Source organism: Mesoplodon bidens (genome assembly GCF_964165515.1).
Source record: "Mesoplodon bidens genome assembly, chromosome: 4".
In the NCBI taxonomy this organism is placed as follows: domain Eukaryota; kingdom Metazoa; phylum Chordata; class Mammalia; order Artiodactyla; family Ziphiidae; genus Mesoplodon; species Mesoplodon bidens.
In genome coordinates this window covers 108,204,896-108,226,760 of record NC_138160.1, presented here as the reverse complement: position 1 = coordinate 108,226,760, position 21,865 = coordinate 108,204,896, and the positions used below count along the sequence as shown (strand labels likewise).

General features: G+C 40.9%; 1 protein-coding gene across 1 annotated transcript in view; it reads right to left on the bottom strand.

The window, feature by feature from the left end:
* CCDC192 (coiled-coil domain containing 192) overlaps window positions 1-21,865 on the bottom strand; it is a gene marked incomplete at its 3' end in the record, with an annotated part of 209,699 nt that overhangs the window by 60,941 nt on the left and 126,893 nt on the right. Inside the window, 1 exon segment of the mRNA XM_081230460.1 lies at window positions 5,645-5,777. Coding sequence (XP_081086586.1) covers window positions 5,645-5,777 — 133 coding nt within the window.

Here is a 21,865-nt window from a genome sequence, read left to right as displayed (position 1 = left end):
CAAATGGAGAACTATTCAAGACTAGCCTTACTCCAATAAATATTAAGATGACCGCTCTCTAAAAGCTTGGAATTCTACCAAGGCAAGATTTTATTTAGGCCAAAAGCATTCTCATTAAAATACACTTGACAGGGCATTACATCTTTGTGAGGATTATTTTAATCACTGTTTGTTTGTTTTTTTTTTCTAACTGAGATAAAATTCACATAACATAAAATTCACCATGTTGGGCTTCCCTGGTGGTGCAGTGGTTGAGAGTCTGCCTGCCGATGCAGGGGACGCGGGTTCGTGCCCCGGTCTGGGAGGATCCCACATGCCACGGAGTGGCTGGGCCCGTGAGCCATGGCCGCTGAGCCTGCGTGTCTGGAGCCTGTGCTCCACAACGGGAGAGGTCACAGCAGTGAGAGGCCCGCATACCAAAAAAAAAAAAAAATTCACCATGTTAACCATTTTAAAGTGTGCAATTCAGTGGTCTTACTGTATTGACAATGTCTGTGCAAGTGTTGCCACTATCTTATTCCAGAACATTTTTATCACCCTCAAATCCCTGTTTTCTTTTTCTTTCTTGTTTTTTTTGCGGTACGCGGGCCTCTCAATGTTGTGGCCTCTCCCGTTGCGGAGCACAGGCTCCGAACACGCAGACTCAGCGGCCATGGCTCACGGGCCCAGCCGCTCCATGGCATGTGGGATCTTCCCGGACCGGGGCACGAACCCGCGTCCCCTGCATCGGCAGGCAGACTCTCAACCACTGCACCACCAGGGAAGCCCCCCTGTTTTCTTAACATCTAGTTGCAGTAAGAGTTTTGATCCCAAGGAGGTTTGCAGGAGGAGAATAAAAAGAGGGAGAGAAGGTTTGGGCTGAGTGCCTGGGGATGGATATCATGATAAAAAGATACTCTTTAGAATGCTAGTTAGAGTTGGCTCTGGCGTTTTGGCAAAGAGATATATCTCCTGACTTTCATAATTGTGTAGGACAGCAAGTATGATTCTTAAAATTAATGGGATAGTGTTTAAAAATAATTTTGTGCCACTGAAAAGTCAATCCTATTACAAGCCTCTCTCAAAAGTGTGTTTGGCTCTATTCAGACCATGAGCCCTGGGTAATGCCCTGGGATGTACCTGTACTACCTGGGAGAGTCTTCTTAATGAGAGTAAAACCAAGAGATGACTTAAAGTTGATACGGCTTTCAGTGGGACAATGGGAACTTGCCTGTGGGAACTAGATATATGTTATTTGATATACCAGCTGTGCATATTAAGAGAAAAGAATTAAAAGGAAAATAAAATCCAGAAGAGTGCATTCCCTTTAGTATGCTAGCTTGAAGTCTATAAACCAGGTCCCGGATGTTCTGGTCAAAGATACAAGCTTTCATCTTAGCAGGTGACTTGATGCTCATGTGCCAACAACAGGACTTAGTCACCAAGGTCCTTTACAAAGTAACTTTGTGCTCCAAAACCAAAGGGAGCAAAGTTGGTTTTGAAATCTAACCTTAGGTTCCTGCCTACTAATGTTTACCAAAAGGTGGACTCAAGCTTTGAACGGGTATACTAGGCGTTTCACTGAATTCTGTGAGTGAATTAAACTGTGAGCACTTCAGGTGCAGGCTGTGGAGATGAGGCAAGGAATCTGCCCTGGGCCGTGATTATCTGTACAAAGTAAAATCAACAAACAAGGATAAGGCTGTAAGTAAGTTTCCTGCAGCGCCAGTTTTATAATAAATGTGTTTTTCTTTTTGGTTGAACTTTCCATTGACTAAAATCATTTATTTCCTTGGAGATAATTTAAGTACATAGCCAATGAAATAGTTTTTCTGTGTTTACATGTTAAAAAAAAGCTTGGTAGCTCACTGTTTCCTCAATTTGAACATGCTTAAAAGTATTCCTAGTGGGCTTCCCTGGTGGCGCAGTGGTTGAGAGTCTGCCTGCCAATGCAGGGGACACGGGTTCGTGCCCCGGTCCAGGAAGATCCCACGTGCCGTGGAGCGGCTGGGCCCGTGAGCCATGGCCGCTGAGCCTGCACGTCCAGAGCCTGTGCTCTGCAACAGGAGGGGCCACAGCAGTGAGAGGCCCACGTACCACAAAATTAAAAAAAAAAAAAGAAGAAGAAGTATTCCTAGTATTCCAGGACATTCCTCTGATCAGAGGTTGAATGGCAACCTTATAAATAGTCTTACTTAGAAAATGAACCAAACGGGAAAACTGTGCACATTTGCATAAAAATAAATTCTAATTTATTTGGATCCATCTCTTTAATCTGTTTGTTATAACTATAGGCACTGGTGTGTAACTATAGCAGAGAAGTAGCTTCATGGTAATCCAGATAGCATGTCACTTAGAATCAACACTTTTTCCCCTCTTGCATTTTCAATTGTTACAATAAGATTGGCTTTCAGAGTAGGTGACCACACTGTCCCTTGATGGAGGCTGGAAGGGGTCTCCTTTCCCAAAATGGTTCACTCTCCATCTACTATGGGGTCTGAAGTTATACTACTGGACATTTATTTCTTGGATCATGAAGGTCTTTTGTTCATCAGGAAGAATCTACTTAAAAAGTGCAAATACACATGGATGGGTGACTCATGAAGCATTTTATTATATTTTAACTTGATTACCAGCTGAAAGTGGATTGGACATGTTGATTTTGCCTCCCTCTTTCTTTCCTGCAATGGGCTATCCCTTCCTTTAAGGAAGTATTCTTCTCCCAGTCCAGCTCTGTGCTTCTGGAAGCCACTAGTCACAACATCCTCCTTCCCCCCACTTATTTCCCCGTGCCCCTCCGCCCTGCGGCTGGTACATGACGAGGCTTGTCCAACCATACTTCCCCACCCCTGGCTACAAAGATTGATTCATGGCCCTGGATGAGTACCCAACCCAAAACAGGACAGAGTATTTTCTTGTACTGTTTCTAACTGGAGCTGGTGGAAAAATGCTTTTTTTCCTCTCTGGAGGAGAGATAAGGAGGGCAGCCCTTAATTAATTGTGGCCATGTGTCCAGACTCTCCTGACATCCCATTTGAGGGAATGAAAGTCTCAATGCAGAGAGAAGCAGAGTGGAGAGACACAGGTGCCCTGATGGGATCTGAGACCCTGAATCTATGGGACTCTAAGGCTGATGGCATGCACTTTCTTAGTTTGTTTATACTTGTGCCAGTAAATCACCCTTTCTCCTTAAGCTATTATAACTGGGGGCATCTGCCATTAACAAAAAGATGTCTGAAAACCAAAAACAAGCATTTTATAAAAGGACACAGGACTAACTAGGGAAGGAGTGGTGTTCTGGTCAAGGACTGTGTGTGGGAGCTGGGTCAACCCTAATTGTCCAGTGGTTCAATGGGATTCATTGTGTGTTAAAGTTACCTACATCTTTTCAGACTTTACTTTCAAATCAATTGAGAGGTAGGGCAAGGTGACCAAAGTCTCTGAGAATGAGAGTTCATATTACTCTGGGGCCACAACGGCCTTGACAATCTCCTGGGTTATTGAATGCAGGGTGAGGCTGCATGAGACCCATGGGAGAGTAAGATTGTGCAATATTTGGTTTAAGACCTTCCTGCTGTATGTCAGTCCACTGACTCAGATTCTCCACCAAATAAAAGAAGCAACACATGGGTTGACAAGGGAGTCCCTGCTTTCATCCATAATTGACCTTGGAGTACTTGACTTTATTTAAATTTATATCTGTTCATAATACATTAGGGTTTTTGTTTTGTTTTGTTTTTTCCTGTACAGGTAGTTTTTTTTCCCTTTTAAACAAAAATATAGAGAAAAAATGGACAAAGAAGCAAAGGTGGGATTTAATGTTTTCTAACATCCCTCCACAACCATTAGAGTCCTCGTGCCTCAGTACTATTTTAATTTTGACCCATCAAACTCTCAAAGGGACAAAATCATCATTAGATAGCAAATGATATTATTTTTGTCAAAAATGAGAGTAATGAGAAGTAGGTACCTTGCAATAAAATCTTTTTTTCCACTAGATTCAAAATACAGTTGAGAAGTTGAAAGCTTCTCTCAGGTGAGCTGGAGAACTTTCTCCAATGTGCCGTACAATCATCATCAGCTTCTTCTTATGCAACCAATTTGAAATATGGCCGTGATGCCTTAGAATAAAGACCTTTAAATGCATAACATTCTCTATTGGATTTTATTCTTTTAGGTTTCAAGGTGGTGAAAGCAAATTAAACTGTCTTTATATTGTTCTGTGGAAAGAGAAAAGGCTGCATTTCAAAGTGATGGTGTTACATGCCATTTCAGTCTCGGGAAAGTGCTATTCAAAATCGAAAATTAAAACCAAACTCATATTAAACAGTTTCCCACGTGGTCAGGATGCTGGGAGTGTCTCACTTTCTGCGGCCACCACATCACCTACTTTCTCCTCCTTCACTATTTCCACATTCCTCCTCTTTTTTCATAATTACTTATGAGTAATAAAGGAAGCAGGAGTAAGAACAATTGCATGTTCCTGGCTTTACAAGAGTGCTGCACATCAAAGGAAGACATTCATCCCAAGGAATCATAGTTTTGCAAGAGATCCACCAGGCAGAACGAGGTTTGCTATCGCTGCCACAGAGCAGAGAAATAGCCTCACTGCACCAGAGCTGCGCAGGCGCCCTGGGGTGATTGCCCAGGTTGCCACACACATCTGTCCTGGGGCAAGGTAATAATCCACATCTCTAAGCCTGTGCTTCTTCTTGTGGAATCCGTAAAGGTACTTGCTTCAGAGGTTATTCTGAGAATTAAATGTACATGAAATACTGAGCAAAATGCCTGCCATGTAGTATTAAATGTGAACTCATATTATTGCTGATGATGACAGTCCGAGGGTTTTTCTCCCCCAGGTTTGTTATCATCTCTGAGAGAAAACTTCTTAAAAAATCCAAACCAGAGTGGCTATTAAATTTTTCTGAACCACCCAGATTTCATTCCCAACCAGGCTTCCCTGTTTGTTTCTAGCTCATTAGCCTATTGTTAAAACACAAATTTCTTTCCTTCCCCATGCCTGTCTTGGTGAGTCTATCGTCCCGTCTACACTTTTTTTTTTTTTTTTTTTTTTCAGTACGCAGGCCTCTCACCGCTGTGGCCTCTCCCGTTGCGGAGCACAGGCTCCGGACGCGCAGGCTCAGCGGCCATGGCTCACGGGCCCAGCTGCTCCGCGGCATGTGGGATCTTCCCGGACCGGGGCACGAACCTGCGTCCCCTGCATCGGCAGGTGGACTCTCAACCACTGCGCCACCAGGGAAGACCCCGTCTACACTTTTAGACAAGCCCCTCTCCTTGCCCCACTTCAGAGCCCCATCCCTGGGGGCCTGAGGTCTCCTCCTTGGGCCCTGCTCTTCCCTCACTGCCACCCAGCAAGACACTTATCAGACCTGTTTCAGTCCCCTCTTCAGTCTCAGAGACTCTTCTTTAAGGAACTGCTTATTCATCCCCTGCCTCTCACATGGTGAAATCACACCCAGCCTGGAGTTAGGAGTTTGCATGCTGTCTCTAATCATGCAGAATGGAGGTCGGGCCAGGCCAGCACACTGTTGGCCCAGTATGCTGTCTGGCATTGTGGCCTTGCTTTCTGCTTTGTTGCCAGAAAAGCTATATGCATCACCTACGACCAAGGGCCAGTGTGTGACTGTCACATGGTAATACTGACCTCTAGGGGCTGGCTTTCCTTCACATAGAGTCTTTATCTTCTCATTGAGTTCCAGGACCGTGATGGCAGCCTCTTGCTTAGCTGTTGCCAAATCAGTTTGTAGCTTTTCCAGTTTCCTTTGATGCTTTAGTTTCTTAAAAAAAATAAGAGTTTCCGTCACTAGAGACAGATGCATCAAAGGAATAAAAAGAACTAATGATGTCTGAACAAACAGGGCCTTTGAAAGCTGGCTTAGATGAAATGCTCCCTGTTCATCTAGACTGAGTCCTGTCTGAGGTACATGTGCTCCTGTCAGAGCACTGGAATCACCAACAATAAAAGCTTACTCTCTGCATCATAGTATCTTTCACCCTATTGAATGGGTTTTATCTGGATCTGAGCCTTGTGTTTTGGCTGCTTATATATAGAGGCAATTAGAAAAGAACTCTAGTTGGCAGTCTGCATTTTACCATTGAAGTGCCAAAACCTAAAAACATCTGATTTTTTTTCCAGTCTGTAAGTAGACTCACATGAAATAATCACCGCCTTGATTCTGTCATTTTTGCCCGAACACCATAATGGTTCGCATTCAAACAAACTCTAAAACATGTGATGCTACCATGAAATGCTGATGTTTATAAATATTTACTATGGTATCTATTTATAGAAAGTGGTCAGTGGTAAGAGGGTTTTCAAGCAATTGAAATAGCAAGGACAGGAATTCCTTGCTATAAAATAATCTGATTTATGACATTGAGACCTTTGAAGGAACTACATTAAGAAGTTGTTACATAACCAAAGGATTCCCATTGAAACTATATGACTAGAAAGCTCCATTTATGGTTCTCACGATGGATTTGATTTATCAAACTTGGATTTCTCTGCAACTACAGAGAAGCTGTCTGTTGTGAAGAGTGCTGCGTTTGCATTTTTGTGTTGCTGCCTTTCCACTGAAGAGCTCACCTTGCCAAGTCTTCGTGGGCTGGTAATTAGGAAGCCCAGAAAATAAACGACTAACATTTCTTATCAGATATAAATCTTGAGATAAGGAAAGGAATAGTTTTTGCTCACCAGGAAAGATGGTGTTCCCTAGTCTTTAAAAAGAGTAGACTCAGGTAGCAGGGAATCACTCCCTGTTTTGAGAGTAAAGCCAATAAAATCAGCTTATCAAAGATGGGATTAGATAGTCACAGACTTCTCATTTTAAAGACAGCAAGACAGGACTTCATGAAAGCTTAATTAATAGCATATGCCCAGATAAAAGAAAATGCATTATTCAAAGGAGAATGGTGGTCATGGAACTTCATTAATGAGCGTTAGAGGGGTGGAAGTGGGCAGAATTTACTCAGCCCGTCCAGGTGAGAGGCGCCCTGAGCCACAGACGTTCTGCTAGAGGGGCAGTTAGCATTCATGTGCTCATTTTATCATTGTACTAATTATGAAGCACCCCTTTGGTGTTAGACACCGTGCTAGCCAGCTGTTAAAACAGTGCTGATAAGATCTCTGCTCCATGTCACTAAGACCTTCTTACTCACTGTCTTTCTCTGTGTCTCTGTTCACCTAAACCCTTCACAATTTGGCCTGTCATGCAGCTGAGTTCAGGGAGAGACTGCGCTGATGAAGAGACGCAGGTGCCTAAGTATTTGGTAGCTGTGTTTCTCACAGTAAATTAAATTGTCTTGCTAATCTGTACTTCTCTCTCTTGTAAACTGGTTTGCATTAGCTTGTTCATGCAGACCTCCTCTATCCCAGGTCTATGGCAATCACACCTGTGAGGGGCCTTTCCTGATGCTGCTTCAAGACGGCTCCATGCTCAGATTTTTCACACTTTGCTTTTACCACTTAGAACATTGGGGATGGAAAGCAGGAGGAAGGATGTAGAAACGAAAATTGAGAAAGTGGAGGGAATGAGGGAAAGGATGGCAAGAGGGAGTCAGAACAGAGTGCTAATGAAAAGTATCAAAAAAAGAACTGATAATGATATACAGGCTGAAGTGTCAGGGATTTGGTGTACTGATGAGCACGATTTACACTGAAACGTGTAGGAAGGTAAGACGGGTTGATGGATGGATAGAGAAACTGATAGATACGTGATAAACTGAAGATAGCAAAGTGTCAATTGTAGTGTCTAGCTATGAAGGATATAGGTGTTTACTATAAAATTATGTCAACTTTTCTGTATGTGGAATTTTACGTGATAAAATTTTGGGAGGAGAAAGAACTAAAGATTTAGTTTCCTTACATTGTCCCTCCCTTAATTCTTTTTTTTTATTAGTTTCTGCTTTATAACAAAGTGAATCAGTCATACATATACATCTGTTCCCACATCCCTTCCCTCACGCATCTCCCTCCCTCCCACCCTCCCCACCTCCCTTAATTCTTAATAGGTGGTATTCAAATTCTGAAAACGTGTCACATCTATTCATATGCAGGTAAATATTCTTCCAGAAACTTTTCTCAGAGTAGACATTGATACAAAGTAAACAAAGAAAAAATAAATGCAAGTTGGTGAGAATTGTTGGCTGATCCCTAGGAGCTGGCATGGTGTCATTAAGTAAAACTCTTAACGAGCTACATTTCCATCCTGACGGGATGACTTAAGGGATAGTGCACAGGAACTCAGTGGAAAGATATAGCGCTCCTCGGTATCATTTAAAATTTTCAGCTTTTCAGTTAAAAAGACAACTCTTTTTAAAAATTCCCATTTCCAAACCACCTTTTTGTCTTCCTCTTATTGTTATTGTTTTTTGTCTCTTATTATTGTTATAATATTTGTCTATTTGCCTTATGATCTGAGAAAGAAGCTGAGGATATTTAGTTTGGAGAAGACAGTATATAGGGGAGTTATGACAGTTGACTTCAGTTATCTAAGGGGTAGTCAAGAGGAGAGGAAGTTGAGTCAAACAGTATTGTTCCAGAGATAGCATGAGAAACAATGTGGAGGAAACACAAGGAGGCAGATTGTGGCACAGCATGAGAAAGCACCCTCCAGCAGTTAGAGCTTGAATCCATAACAAGATAGGATGAGTCCTGGCAAAGACCTCCTGCTCTGGGCAGACTCAGGCACAGCCTGCCTGGGTGGACATCTTCAGGCAGGCCCAGAGTAACCTCTGGGACCTGGGTCAAGAAGTAACTGGAGGTCTGGCTTACCCCCAACTCCTTCCACCCCTAGCCCTCCAGGGACACAGCACGTGCATGAATGGACACCTCAGCCCTCATAGTCTCTAAGGTGGATACAGCTGTCAGAGATACTTTAGAGATAATTCTGGTATTTGTGAGATGTTGGACAAGAAGGCCAAGAAGGCCTGTGGGTCCCTCAGAATTCAAGAATAATGTGACTCAAAATGTATAAACTTTCTTATTCAGCTGTAAGAGAAAGAGGAGGGGAAATTTAAATTTAAATTTAAAGTTGAATAGAGGACCTAGATTGGTTGCTTAAGATTTCTGTTTGGACTTTTTGGTTATTCATATAAAGTTTAAAACAGTTTAACAGCATTGTCTTTTTTTCTTTTTTTAATTTTCTCCAGACAGAACTACTGTATGCTATTAATTCATAGCTTTAACCAAGTCCTTTGGGCATTTCTAAAAATTCAGTTTGCCAGCATGTTTTTTATTAGTCATAGACATCAAATGATTTCAGTAACAATAATATTTTCCTTTGCTTTTTTGGCATTCTCTAGCCAGGCAACCCAAGTGTTGTACTTGAATCTGATGGAGTCTGTTATGGTCTCCCTAGTAAGCAGGAGCTCCCCTCAGTGATTACTGAAAGGATAGGAAGGCTTTATAGCTTAGAGGTAAATTCCTATTACCTTGCTCTTTTCCTACTTCTCCTACAGGGTGGACAGAGGGAGGAAATCATGTATTTGTGCAGTGTTTTGAAAAGGAAATATTTATCCGTATCACATTGCTGAATAGCTTGCATTATACCAAGTCAGTGGGAATTAGGAATAATCAGGCAACTATTTATAGAAGACTTTCAACACAGATTTGCCAGCACTGTTTAAAATTTCTTGGTCTTTCTACACACTTTGAATCATGGCCTCGGACTCTAAAACTGGGCTTTGTCAATTATTGGCCGTGAGAAATTAGGCCAGACGCATGACATCTTCAGGCTCTAGATCCCATTTCATAGAGTTGGTGGGGATTAAATGACATAACACATAAATGACAGTACCCAATGCTGTGTTTGCAATGTAGTGGGTATGTCTTTCTGGTTTTTGTCATTATTCCTTGAAACACATCAGGGAAATTCTAAACTGGCCACTAAAACACTAAAGTATCTTCTCTACAGATGATTGTCACACTTTACAGAAAATAAGATCTATACTTCATTGAAAGCAAAATTTTGTCTTTTCTTCCTTCTTTTCCTCCTCCGTTTTCTTCTTCTAAATTACATTTTCTGCCTGATTGCATTGATCTCCTCCTTACTTTGTATGGGTAGACAAAACTTAATGTCCTGAAACAGACATGCAAATAGCCTTGATCCAATCTCCTGCCAGAGCTGGCCCGACGCCTAGGCAAAGTAGGTGGCTGCCTTTCTGGAATGGTATGAGGAGTGCTCTAAGGCCCTGCCTCTTGCTTCCTGTGGAATCTCTGTCTTGGGCCTGCCAGAGCACAGCTTCTTCCCATTTTGTCTGAAATCTACCCCATTCAGCCCACCCTCATTCACTTAGAAAGCATACATAACAGGTAGGTTTTGTCTCCAGAGGACTGCTGATAAAATGCTCACTACCAAGGACATATAAGAGAATGGCTTGAATACAGAAGGTATAGCTAGTTTTCTCCTTTCATTTCTCTTCTAACAACCCATCATTAATAATGAAACTATTAAAAGTGAGAGCAGCATTTGGATAAAACTTGGCTTAAAAAATCAGTTTCACATCTGTTGTTTTGTTTTATGTTTATACTGCCTCAGGTGAATATTTTAAAAGTCCAGGGATGATGAATATGTTCCATGGATGTTTTTTAGTGCTCTATGGCAAGCCTTTGATGTGGGGATCCCTTCACACCAGGTTGCACCTGTGGCTTCATCATCCTTAACCTGCACTCCCAATAGCCACTGCTCATTGATGAAACCTAATTGTCATCTATGTTAGCCTCTCTATTTTGCGGAGGAGAGAGCTGAGGTCCCAGAGAGCGTGAGTAGATCTAATCATGGCATCTAGTAAGGAAGTAGCTAAATTGACTTGAATCAAGGTCTTTCAACTCCAGATGCTGATTTTTATTTTCAATGGTAACATGAGGCTTCACTAATCAATAGCACCATTACTTTGTTAGGTTCGTAAAGGTAACCTTGGATAGTTACAGAGTGAGTACAAGTAGAAAGTCAGTATAACAGAGTTGGTTATAAAAGAGTAGTATTGAAGTATGATTTTTTATAGCATGGGTGGTTGTGATAGGCAGGCAGCCTTCCCTTAAAGCCCTCTTTTAACAGGAAGTACTGGACTCAGGTCATTCTATATGATACATATGAGGGTTATATTTGATAGAAAGAATAATTTTTAGGTAATTGAGATCCTGCTAACTTCAACAAAATAAGCTGCACCAATATCTACCGACCAACTTGCTTTCACATAGCATCAGAATATCTGTACTCAAACAAATCCATTTCTGAGCTTAACGGGTACTGCTTGTACGTTCTTTCTTTATGTGAGTGTAACACTGCCTCGACATTCTTACCCAGTAAACATGAATCAGGCTGACAACCGAGATTTTTTTTTTAACTTCTTTATTGGAGTATAATTGCTTTACAATGGTTGCAGCCGAGATTTTTGAGAAAGAACCTACAGTGCAATAAATAGGTTTTTATATTATTAGCTGAGCACAGCACAGAACAAAATAGAGTGTTCAGTGGGTCTTGTGAAAAGAAAGCGTAGCCAGTGCTTGCTAAAGCCAAATCTACTTTTTGGGCTTACCATCTCAAATCACACCCTGAGAATGGCGGGAGACGTGCACCTGAGTGCACCTAAGTCACACACCTAACAGAGCCTGCTAGGAAGCCTGTTTTTCGGTCTAACCCTCTCTGGTGACAGAGAAAGCCCAAAGGGCCAAAGATGTATGTGAAGCAATTTCAGCTTCTCAGCCCCACCTCTACAGGTGTTGGTAACATAGGCAAACATCCATAATGGAAGAGCACAGAAATCAGAGGACGGAATACACAGGTGGTGGAAAAGAATTCCTATATCTGCCTTATGACAGGGCGGCTCATCTCCAACATGGTTATAAAAATAATGAAGAGCTTTTTTCCTGCAATGACTTTATTACTGGGCAAGCAGTTGTTTTGTTTTTCTGTGCTCAGCACTCCTTTTGAACTTGACTAAGGCTGCCTTCTGGGAAAAAATTTGTAGCTATTGGCCAGCTGTGACTTAACTTGAATCATAAAGCACAAGCATGTGTTCGGGGACTGAAAAATTAAGATCCTGAAGCACCAAGTTGCTTAAATCACCTTGAAGGGTTTTTCTGTGTGATAAAGAACCTAATTAAGTTAACCTTCCCAAGAAATATCCCTCTCCTTCAGAAACACCACTCTTCCCTAAGAGCAGTGAAATTATAGGGGTTATTGGCTTAGTGAGGACAGGAGCTGGTCTCAAAACAACTTAACAAATCATAAGGAAATCTAAGTAGAGGAGATGAAAATTATCATAGGAGAAATGATTCTCATATAGCATGAAATAGCTTTGTACAGTGTTTAAGAGAAACTAGAGAAAGCAGCAAAGTAGGAAGTTCTCTGTGATGTGTATTACTTTCCCATGAAATACAATGCTTTAAAAAAAACTGCTTTCTTAATGCAAAATTGAAGCAATTTTACAGCAGAAATTTTTAAGTTTAAGGTGAAACGGATCTGATCTCATATAAACATATTTATGATGTTAAAAGTAAGACACTGAGTGTATGGGTGAATGTTTTGTAAATTGCTGAGTGGCATTGTATTAATTAATATTGATAGTGATATTATTATTTTAGGATCTCTATTCTTTATAAGTAGAACTTCTGAGATGGTGGTTCTTGGCAATGAATTATTGAGCAAAGGGCTTTACAGTGTTATCTATTAGTCAAGTATTCTATAGGTGCAATTAAATGAGCAGTTTGTCCATTCTTTAATTTTTCAATTCCTTTAATCTGGTATATATCTGGAAATAAAAATAATTTCATAAGAGGCAAGAATCTCAAGTCAAGTGTCTCCCTAAGAAAATTTAAAGTTTCCAGTCAGGTTCATTGCAAGCCATGTTTGACAGTTAATTTAACTAAAGACATTTAAATGCATATGGAGAAATCACCAGGAATTAAAGCATCCAGCTTGACTCCTAGCTCAATATGTGGTTTGTCTTTTTAGCTCTTTTACTTGAAAGGGAGGATTCACTTGAATATTAAACTAATCTGACAATATAAATTCAAGTGAGGAGGATAAATTGCTGAAGCAGATGTTGGGAAGTGACAACAGAATCAACGATACATAGTTCACATACACTGAGACCAACTACTTTTATCTAAAACCTCAGGCGGTGTTTAACAGTTCAGTTATTATTGCTTCCTAAACATTCTCTTTTCTTGATTTTCCTCTTCTCAGTTTCTTCTCAGCTATCCACTGTAATAAATAGGAAGTCATATTGTAAAAAAAAAGACTCAGAGGGGATATCAAGTGCCACTAAAACTGTGTCCTGGCCTTCAGTTAGAAAAATCGAATTCTTCAAAGGTGCTACAGGAACAAAGCAAACAGTTGATGTTCAAATAAATTACAAATATACAGTCTTGATGACTGTAGATATAACCCAATGATCAAAACTGAACTGCTTTAGGGTTCATTTGTCCAAGTGCTGCAAGGCAAGGTCACTTTGGGAGTCTCACTGCAAAGACATTTTGTAGTCCCCTCCCCAATTCTGTTCACATTCCTGATACCTTATGAATGTGTACTGATGATGCATGTGTGATAGATGACATTTTATCTAGTATTGGTGACACTGTAGTCTGTGTCCATTTGATGACAAGAAAACCATGTTTCCAATACTGCAACAACATTTTTCTTTGCTTTTCTAAAACCTTTCAATCTGGTGATCATTAGCTTAGTCTCTCCCATACGGCTTTCTTGCAGTTTCTGTTCTTGACCACTGGGGAAACCTGTACCATAAACCTTTAAAGATGACCCAAGAAATAGCAGTGGTTTGCCACACCTGAAAACTTCCATACTAAAAGGTGTCAGTCCTGCTCTGTGAAGGTGGCTGAACATTTGGGGAAACATTAAGCAACATTTACAACCTAAATTCAGTTTCACTCCTCATAATCCAGCTATGATTTTAGTTAAAATTTTTGGGTCTTTTGTGTGTGTGTGTGTGTGTGTGTGTGTGTGTGCGATTTAACCCAGGAACCTTTTTTTTTTTAACATGTTTATTGGAGTATAATTGCTTTACAATGGTGTGTTAGGTTCTGCTGTAAAACAAAGTGAATCAGCTATACTTATATATATATCCCCATATCTCCTCCCTCTTGTGTCTCCCTTCCACCCTCCCTATCCCAGGAGGGATAGTTGGCCACAAAGCACTGTTGGCCACAAAGCACTGAGTTGATCTCCCTGTGCTATGCAGCTGCTTCCCACTAGCTATCTGTTTTACACTTGGTAGTGTATATATGTCCATGCCACTCTCTCACTGCATCCCAGCTTACACTTTCCCCTCCCTGTGTCCTCAAGTCCATTCTCTACATCTGTGTCTTTATTCCTGTCCTGCCCCTAGGCTCTTCAGAACCATTTTTTTTCTTTTTTAGATTCCATATATATGTGTTAGCATACAGGATTTGTTTTTTTCTTTCTGACTTACTTCACTCTGTAAGACAGTCTCTAGGTCCATCCACCCCACTACAAATAACTCAATTTCGTTTCTTTTTATGGCTGAGCAATATTCCATTGTATAAATGTGCTACATCTTCTTTATCCATTCATCTGTTGATGGACACTTAGGTTGCTGCCATGTCCTGGCTATTGTAAATAGTGCTGCAATGAACATTGTGGTACATGACTCTTTTTGAATTATGGTTTTCTCAGGGTATATGCCCAGTAGTGGGATTGCTGGGTCATATGGCAGTTATATTTTTAGTTTTGTAAGGAACCTTAATACTGTTCTCCATAGTGGCTGTATCAATTTACATACCCACCAGCAGTGCAAGAGGGTTCCCTTTTCTCCACACCCTCTCCAGCATTTACTGGTTGTAGATTTTTTGATGATGGCCATTCTGATTGGTGTGAGGTGATACCTCATTGCGGTTTTGATTTGTATTTCTCTACTGATTGGTGATGTTGAACATCCTTTCACGTGTCTGTTGGCAATCTGTATATCTTCTTTGGAAAAATGTTTGTTTATGTCTTATGCCCATTTTTGGATTGGGTTGTTTCTTTTTAATATTGAACTGCATGAGCTGCTTGTATATTTTGGAGATTAATCCTTTGTCAGTTGCTTCGTTTGCAAATATTTTCTCCCATTCTGAGGGTTGTCTTTTCATCTTGCTTATGGTTTCCTTTGCTGTGCAAAAGCTTTCAAGTTTCATTAGATGACATTTCTTAATATTTGGTTTTATTTCCATTTCTCTAGGAGGTGGGTCAAAAAGGATCTTGCAGTGATTTATGTCATAGAGTGTTCTGCCTGTTTTCCTCTAAGGGTTTTATAGCGTCTTGCCTTACATTTAGGTCTTTAATCCATTTTGAGTTTATTTTTGTGTATGGTGTTAGGGAGTGTTCTAATTTCATTCTTTTACATGTAACTGTCCAGTTTTCCCAGAACCACTTATTGAAGAGGATGTCTTTTCTCCATTGAATATTCTTGCCTCCTTTTTCAAAGCTAAGGTGACCATAGTTGCATGGATTTATCTCTGGGCTTTCTATCCTGTTCCATTGATCTGTATTTCTGTTTTTGTGCCAGTACCATGTCATTTAAAGCTTGTGTTTCCTTATTTATTTTCATGTTAGATGATCTGTCCATTGGTGAAAGTGGGGTGTTAAAGTCCCCTATTATGATTGTGTTACTGTTGATTCCCCCTTTTATGGCTGTTAGCATTTGCCTAATGTAGTGAGGTGCTTCTATGTTGGGTGCATAAATATTTACAATTGTTATATCTCCTTCTTGGAGTGATCCCTTGATCATTATGCAGTGATGCATAATAGTCTTTATTTTAAAGTCTATTTTGTCTGATATGAGAATTGCTACTCCAGCTTTCTTTTGATTTCCATTTGCATAGAATAGCTTTTTCCATCCCATCAGTCTGTATGTGTCCCTAGGTCTGAAGCGGGTCTCTTGAATACAGCATATATACGGTCTTATTTTTGTATCCATTCAGCCAGCCTTTGTCTTTTGGTTGGAGCATTTAATCCATTTACATTTAAGGTAATTATTGATATGTATGTTCCTATTACCATTTTCTTGATTGTTTTGGGTTTGTGTTTGTATATCTTTTCCTTCACTTGTGTTTCCTGGCTAGAGAATTTCCTTTAGCATTTGTTATGAAGCTGGTTTGGTGGTGCTGACTTTTCTTACCTTTTTCTTGTCTGTCAAGGTTTCAGTTTCTCCATTGCATCTGAATGAGATCCTTGTAGAGTAATCTTGGTTGTAGGCTTTTCCTTTTCATCACTTTAAATAGTCCTGCCACTCCCTCTGACTTGCAGAGTTTCTGTTGAGAAATCAGCTGTTAACCTTATGGGGATTCCCTTGTTTGTTATTTGTTGCTTTTCCCTTGCTGCTTTTAATATTTTTTCTTTGTATTTAATTTTTGATAGTTTGATTAATATGTGTCTTGGTGTGTTTCTCCTTGGATTTATCCTGTATGGGACTCTCTGCACTTTCTGGACTTGATTGACTATTTCCTTTCCCATATTATGGAATTTTTCAGCTATAACCTCTTCAAATACTTTCTCAGTCCCTTTCTTTTTCTCTTCTTCTTCTGGGACCCCTATAATTCGAGTGTTGGTGCATTTAATGTTGTCCCAGGAGTCTCTGAGACTGTCCTCAATTCTTTTCATTCTCTTTTCTTTATTCTGCTCTGTGGTAGTTTTTTCCACTATTTTGTCTTCCAGATCACTTATCCATTCTTCTGCCTCATTTTTTTCTGCTATTGATTCCTTCTAGAGAATTTTAAATTTCATTTATGTGCTGTTCATCATTGTTTGTTTGCTCTTTAGTTCTCTAGTTCCTTGTTAAACGTTTCTTGTAATTTCTCCATTCTATTTCCAAGATTTTGGGTCATATTTACTGTCATTACTCTGAATTCTTTTTCAGGTAGACTGCCTATTTCCTCTTCACTTGTTTGGTCTGTTGGGTTTTTACTTTGCTCCTTCATCTGCTACATATTTCTCTGTCTTCTCATTTTGCTTAACTTACTGTGTTTGGGTTCTCCTTTTCGCAGGCTGCAGGTTCATAGTTCCCGTTGTTTTTGGTGTCTGCCCCCAGTGGCTAAGGTTTGTTCAGTGGGTTGTGTAGGCTTCTTGGTGGAGGGGACTTGTGCCTGTGTTTTGGTGGATGAGGCTGGATCTTGTCTTTCTGGTGGGCAGGACCTCGTCCGGTGGTGTGTTTTGGGGTGTCTGTGAACATATTATGATTTTAGCTTCTCTGCTAATGGGTGGGGCTGTGTTCCTGTCTTGCTAGTTGTTTGGCATAGGGTGTCCAGCACTGGAGCTCGCTGGTCGTTGAGTTCAGCTGGGGCTTAGCATTGAGATGGAGGTCTCTGGGAGAGCTTTCACTGTTTGATATTATGTGGGGCCGGGAGGTCTCTGGTGGACAGATGTCCTGAACTCAGCTCTACCAACTAAGAGTCTCCAGCCAGAGCCTGGCCAGAGCACCAAGACCCTGTCAGCCACATGGCTTAGAAGAAAAGGGAGAAGAAAAAGAAAGAAGGAAAAGAATTTAAAAAAATAAATAAAGTTATTAAAATTAAAAAATATATTATTAAAAATTAAAAAGTAATTGAAAGAAAGAAAGAAAGAAGAGTGCAGCCAAACCAGTAAACAAATCCACCCATGATAACAAGTGCTAAAAATTATAAAAAACAAAAACAAAAACAAAACACAACAGACAGAACCCTAGGACAAATGGTAAAAGCACAGCTATACAGACAAAAGCACACACATACACACTCACAAAAAGAGAAAAAGGAAAAAAAGAATATATATATATAAAACAAAGGAAGAGAGCAACCAAATCACTAATCAAATCTACCAATGATAATAAGTTCTAAATACTAAATTACGATAAACATAAAACCAGAAAGAAATTAGATGCAGAAAGCAAACCCCAATTCTACAGTTGCTCCCAAAGTCCAACGCTTCAATTTTGGGATGATTCGTTGTCTATTCAGGTATTCCACAGATGCAGGGTACATCAAGTTGATTGTGGAGATTTAATCTGCTGCTCCTGAGGCTGCCGGGAGAGATTTCCCTTTCTCTTCTTTGTTCGCATACAGCTCCCGTGGTTAACCTTTGGATTTGGCCCCGCCTCTGAGTGTAGGTTGCCTGAGGGCATCTGTTCCTGCCTGGACAGGGATGGGGTTAAAGTAGCAGCTGATTTGGGGACTCTGGCTCACTCAGGCCGGGTCAAGGGAGGGGTATGGAATGTGAGGTGAGCCTGCGGCAGCAGAGGCTAGTGTGACGTTGCAACAGCCTGAGGCATGCTGTGTGTTCTTCCGGGGAAGTTGTCCCTGGATCATGGGACCCTGGCAGTGGCGGGCTGCACAGGCTCCCAGGAGGAGAGGTGTGGATAGTGACCTGTGCTTGCACACAGGCTTCTTGGTGGCTGCAGCAGCAGCCTTAGCATTTCATGCCCGTCTCTGGTGTCTGCGCTGATAGCCACAGCTCGTCTCTGGAGCTCATTTAGGCAGTGCTCTGAATCCCCTCTCCTTGTGCATCCCAAAACAATGGTCTCTTGCCTCTTAGGCAGTTCCAGGCTTTTTCCTGGACCCCCTCCCAGCTAGCTGTGGTGCACTAAGCCCCCTTCAGGCTGTGTTCACGCCGCCAACCCCAGCCCTCTCCCTGGGATCTGATCTCCGAAGCCCAAGCCTCAGCTCCCACCCACCACCTGCCCCGGGTAAGCAGACAAGCCTCTCAGGCTGGTGAGTGCTAGTCAGCACTGCTCCTCCGTGCGGGAATGTCTCCGCTTTGCCCTCTGCACTGTTGTTGCTGCGCTCTCCTCCATGGCTCTGAAGCTTCCCCGTCCCACCCAGACCCCATCTGTGCCAGTGAAGGGGCTTCCTAGTGTGTGGAAACTTTTCCTCCTTCACACCTCACTCCCAGAGGTGCAGGTCCCATCCGTACTCTTTTGTCTCTGCTTTTTCTTTTTTCTTTTGCCCTACCCAGGAATGTGGGGAGTTTCTTGCCTTTTGGGAAGTCTGAGGTCTTCTGCCAGCGTTCAGTAGGTGTTCTGTAGGAGTTGTTCCACATGTAGATGTATTTTTGATGTATTTGTGGGGAGGAAGGTGATATCCATGTCTTACGCCACCTCCATCTTGAAGGTAACCCCCCAGTTTCTTTGGTCTTGTCCTCCACTATTTAGAGAAGCTGTCTTGTTTATGTCATGAAGCCACATTTCACAGGTGGTGAGAAAGGATATTTGGATTTATGTGTAGTTACTTTCAATAGTCCTTAGAACAAAAGTTTAATTTCAGAATCTCATGCTGTATATGAATCGACTTTTGTGCATTCAAGATGATGTTGCAAAGGCATAACCCCACTGAAAGAGGCATTGTGAAATGTATGCAAAGAGTCAAGGGTTGTGGGGGAGGGAAGGTGTGACAATCATTGGAACTTTTGCTATGTAGATATTTGCAAGTTTCAGATTGCATATTTCAACAAGTCTAGACAAATGTCTTTGTTTTAAGACAAGTCACCAGATATGGATTGTTCCTTGGTTTTTTGGACTCAAGAGTCTGTCTCTCTTATTTCCCTCTCTTGCAAGGTGTTTTCTCTAATCCCGTTAAGAAAGCTAGCAGTGAAAAGATAGCATATGAATCTAAACTTCCAAACAGGAGTCTTTAAGTAGATCTCAAAGTCCTGTCTGGTAGACCTCTAAGCCTGTTCCCATCAACACACCCTTGTTTCTGAGATAGGCGAGGATAACGCATAGGGAGGGGGACATGTGTACTGGGCTTAAAGCTAGTTGCCTCATCTCTCCCTATTGACTTCTGGTGTCACACTCTCCAGAGTCTGAGACTGATTGTAAGATTTAGGGTTAATCAGATGTGTTGTTCATCAGGAACAAGTTGAAGATTTCTCAATTTAGACAAATGGTGAGTTGTCTGTTCTGGTCCTGACCCAGAAAACCCACAGGAGCAATATTTGATCAATGCTTCTTTAGATTTGAACTTCCAGGTCATCCTTAGTAATAGTGGGAACAACACTGACTTGACAGGAGATCACCCTGATCTGGAAATGTCATGTCCCCAGAAATACATCCTTGGGACACCCTGGGCTGAATCTAATCCCCTCTAGATAAGAATGAGGCTGACTCAGTGCCAGTCAAGCCTTTATGAAACTAAAGTTTAGGAGATGCACAACAAGTAAATACTTTTTAACTATCTAAAAGAATGGATAGGTGAATAATAAGCTCCCTAATTTTGCTCAAATATCATGTGTTGAAGTTAAAACTGACAGCTACTTTCTCTAATTTCAATTCTATAGTGCCTTATCTAAACTGACAATATCAATTACTGAGTCACAAATGCACTTGGCTTTTCAACTGAAGACAATTTTTTTTCTTTTTAATTGTCATAAAAAGCAAGTGGCATAAAATTTATTATCACAGGCATTTCTAAGTATACAGTTCAGTAGTGCTAAATATATGCACATTGCTGTGCAACTAATCTCCAGAACTGTTTTATTTTGCAGAACTGAGACTCTTATACCCATTATATAACAACTCACCATTTCCCCCTCCTACTTTCTGTTTCTATGAATTTGACTACTCTCATACCTCACATAAGTGGAATTATACAGTATTTGTCTTTTTCTTATTGGCTTGTTTCACTTAGCATAGTGTCCTCAAGTTTCTTCCATGTTGTAGCATGTGTCAGAATTTCCTTCCTGTTAAAGTCTGAATAATATTCCATTGAACATATGTATCAGATTTTGTTTGTCCGTTCAACCACTGAAGGACACATGTTGCTTGTACTTCTTGTCTTTGTGTTGAAGACATTTCTTGAAGTAGCGATCACAGTAGTACAGTAATCACTTGTCTTTCCTAGATGAACTGAAACTTTTAATTACAAATTCTATTTTCATTTACTAAAAATGTTTACTTTTGGTTTTTGTTGTCAACCAATGTTCCATTGGTCCCAAAGTGGGAAGTCATTTAGAAGCCATCTCAGATATTATGAAATGATTTTGGTAAGATTTCTGTCACAGATTTCTAAATCAGGCATTTATTTTATGTCTGACATAAGACCTTCCTCCTTTGTAATAAAGGAAAGTCCAATGATACTGTCAATATGTCTTACAACTCTTTTGTTAGGAAATGTAAGCCCCACTGACAAACAGGCCTGGGATCATCAGGCAGATATAACTCAAGAATGCAGTAGCCTAAGAAATAGGTAAATTTTGATAGATATTTAGTGGTGGTTAGAAAAGCAGCACAGAGGAGCAGATGATTGTCAGACAAGCTAATTCAGTGATGAGCCTCTCTCTTTCAACTGTCCTTCAAAAAGGGGCTGTTAAGGCTTCCCCTCCTGCTCTATACATTGACATCTGCGTATCAGAGCCATCTGAGGAGTTTTGAAAAGAAATACATCGGCTCAAGCTTCTCTCTACTTCTACTCAATCAGAATTGGAAAGAGTTTGGGTATGGGGTTGATAATCTGGTTTTTAAGCTTTCTGGTTGGTTCTGATATGCATATCTGTATAGGTTGAATGGAGGAGTACCTATAGACAAGAGCCAAGTGCTGGCCACAAAGGCAGTATGAGTTTCCTGTGGACATTTGTGTGCTCATATATCCGAGGGCAGGCAGGAATGTGAGTTGGGGAATTGGGAGAGCAGCAGTCACAGTAAGCTGCAGATGGGGAGGTTTCCATGGGGGCTTGGTCCACAAAACATCTATTTTTTCTTTAGTTTACCAGTTTCAGCTGTAGAAAGAAAGGAACTAATTGGAGCAAAAGAATCTCTGGTTTTGGAAATCACACTATCCTATGGCAGTGCACTTAAGGAATTTGTGAAGTACATCAGCTTCCGCTCTTAGGGTAAATATGAAGAGATAGTAATCAATGTACCAAAGGGCACCAAGCCA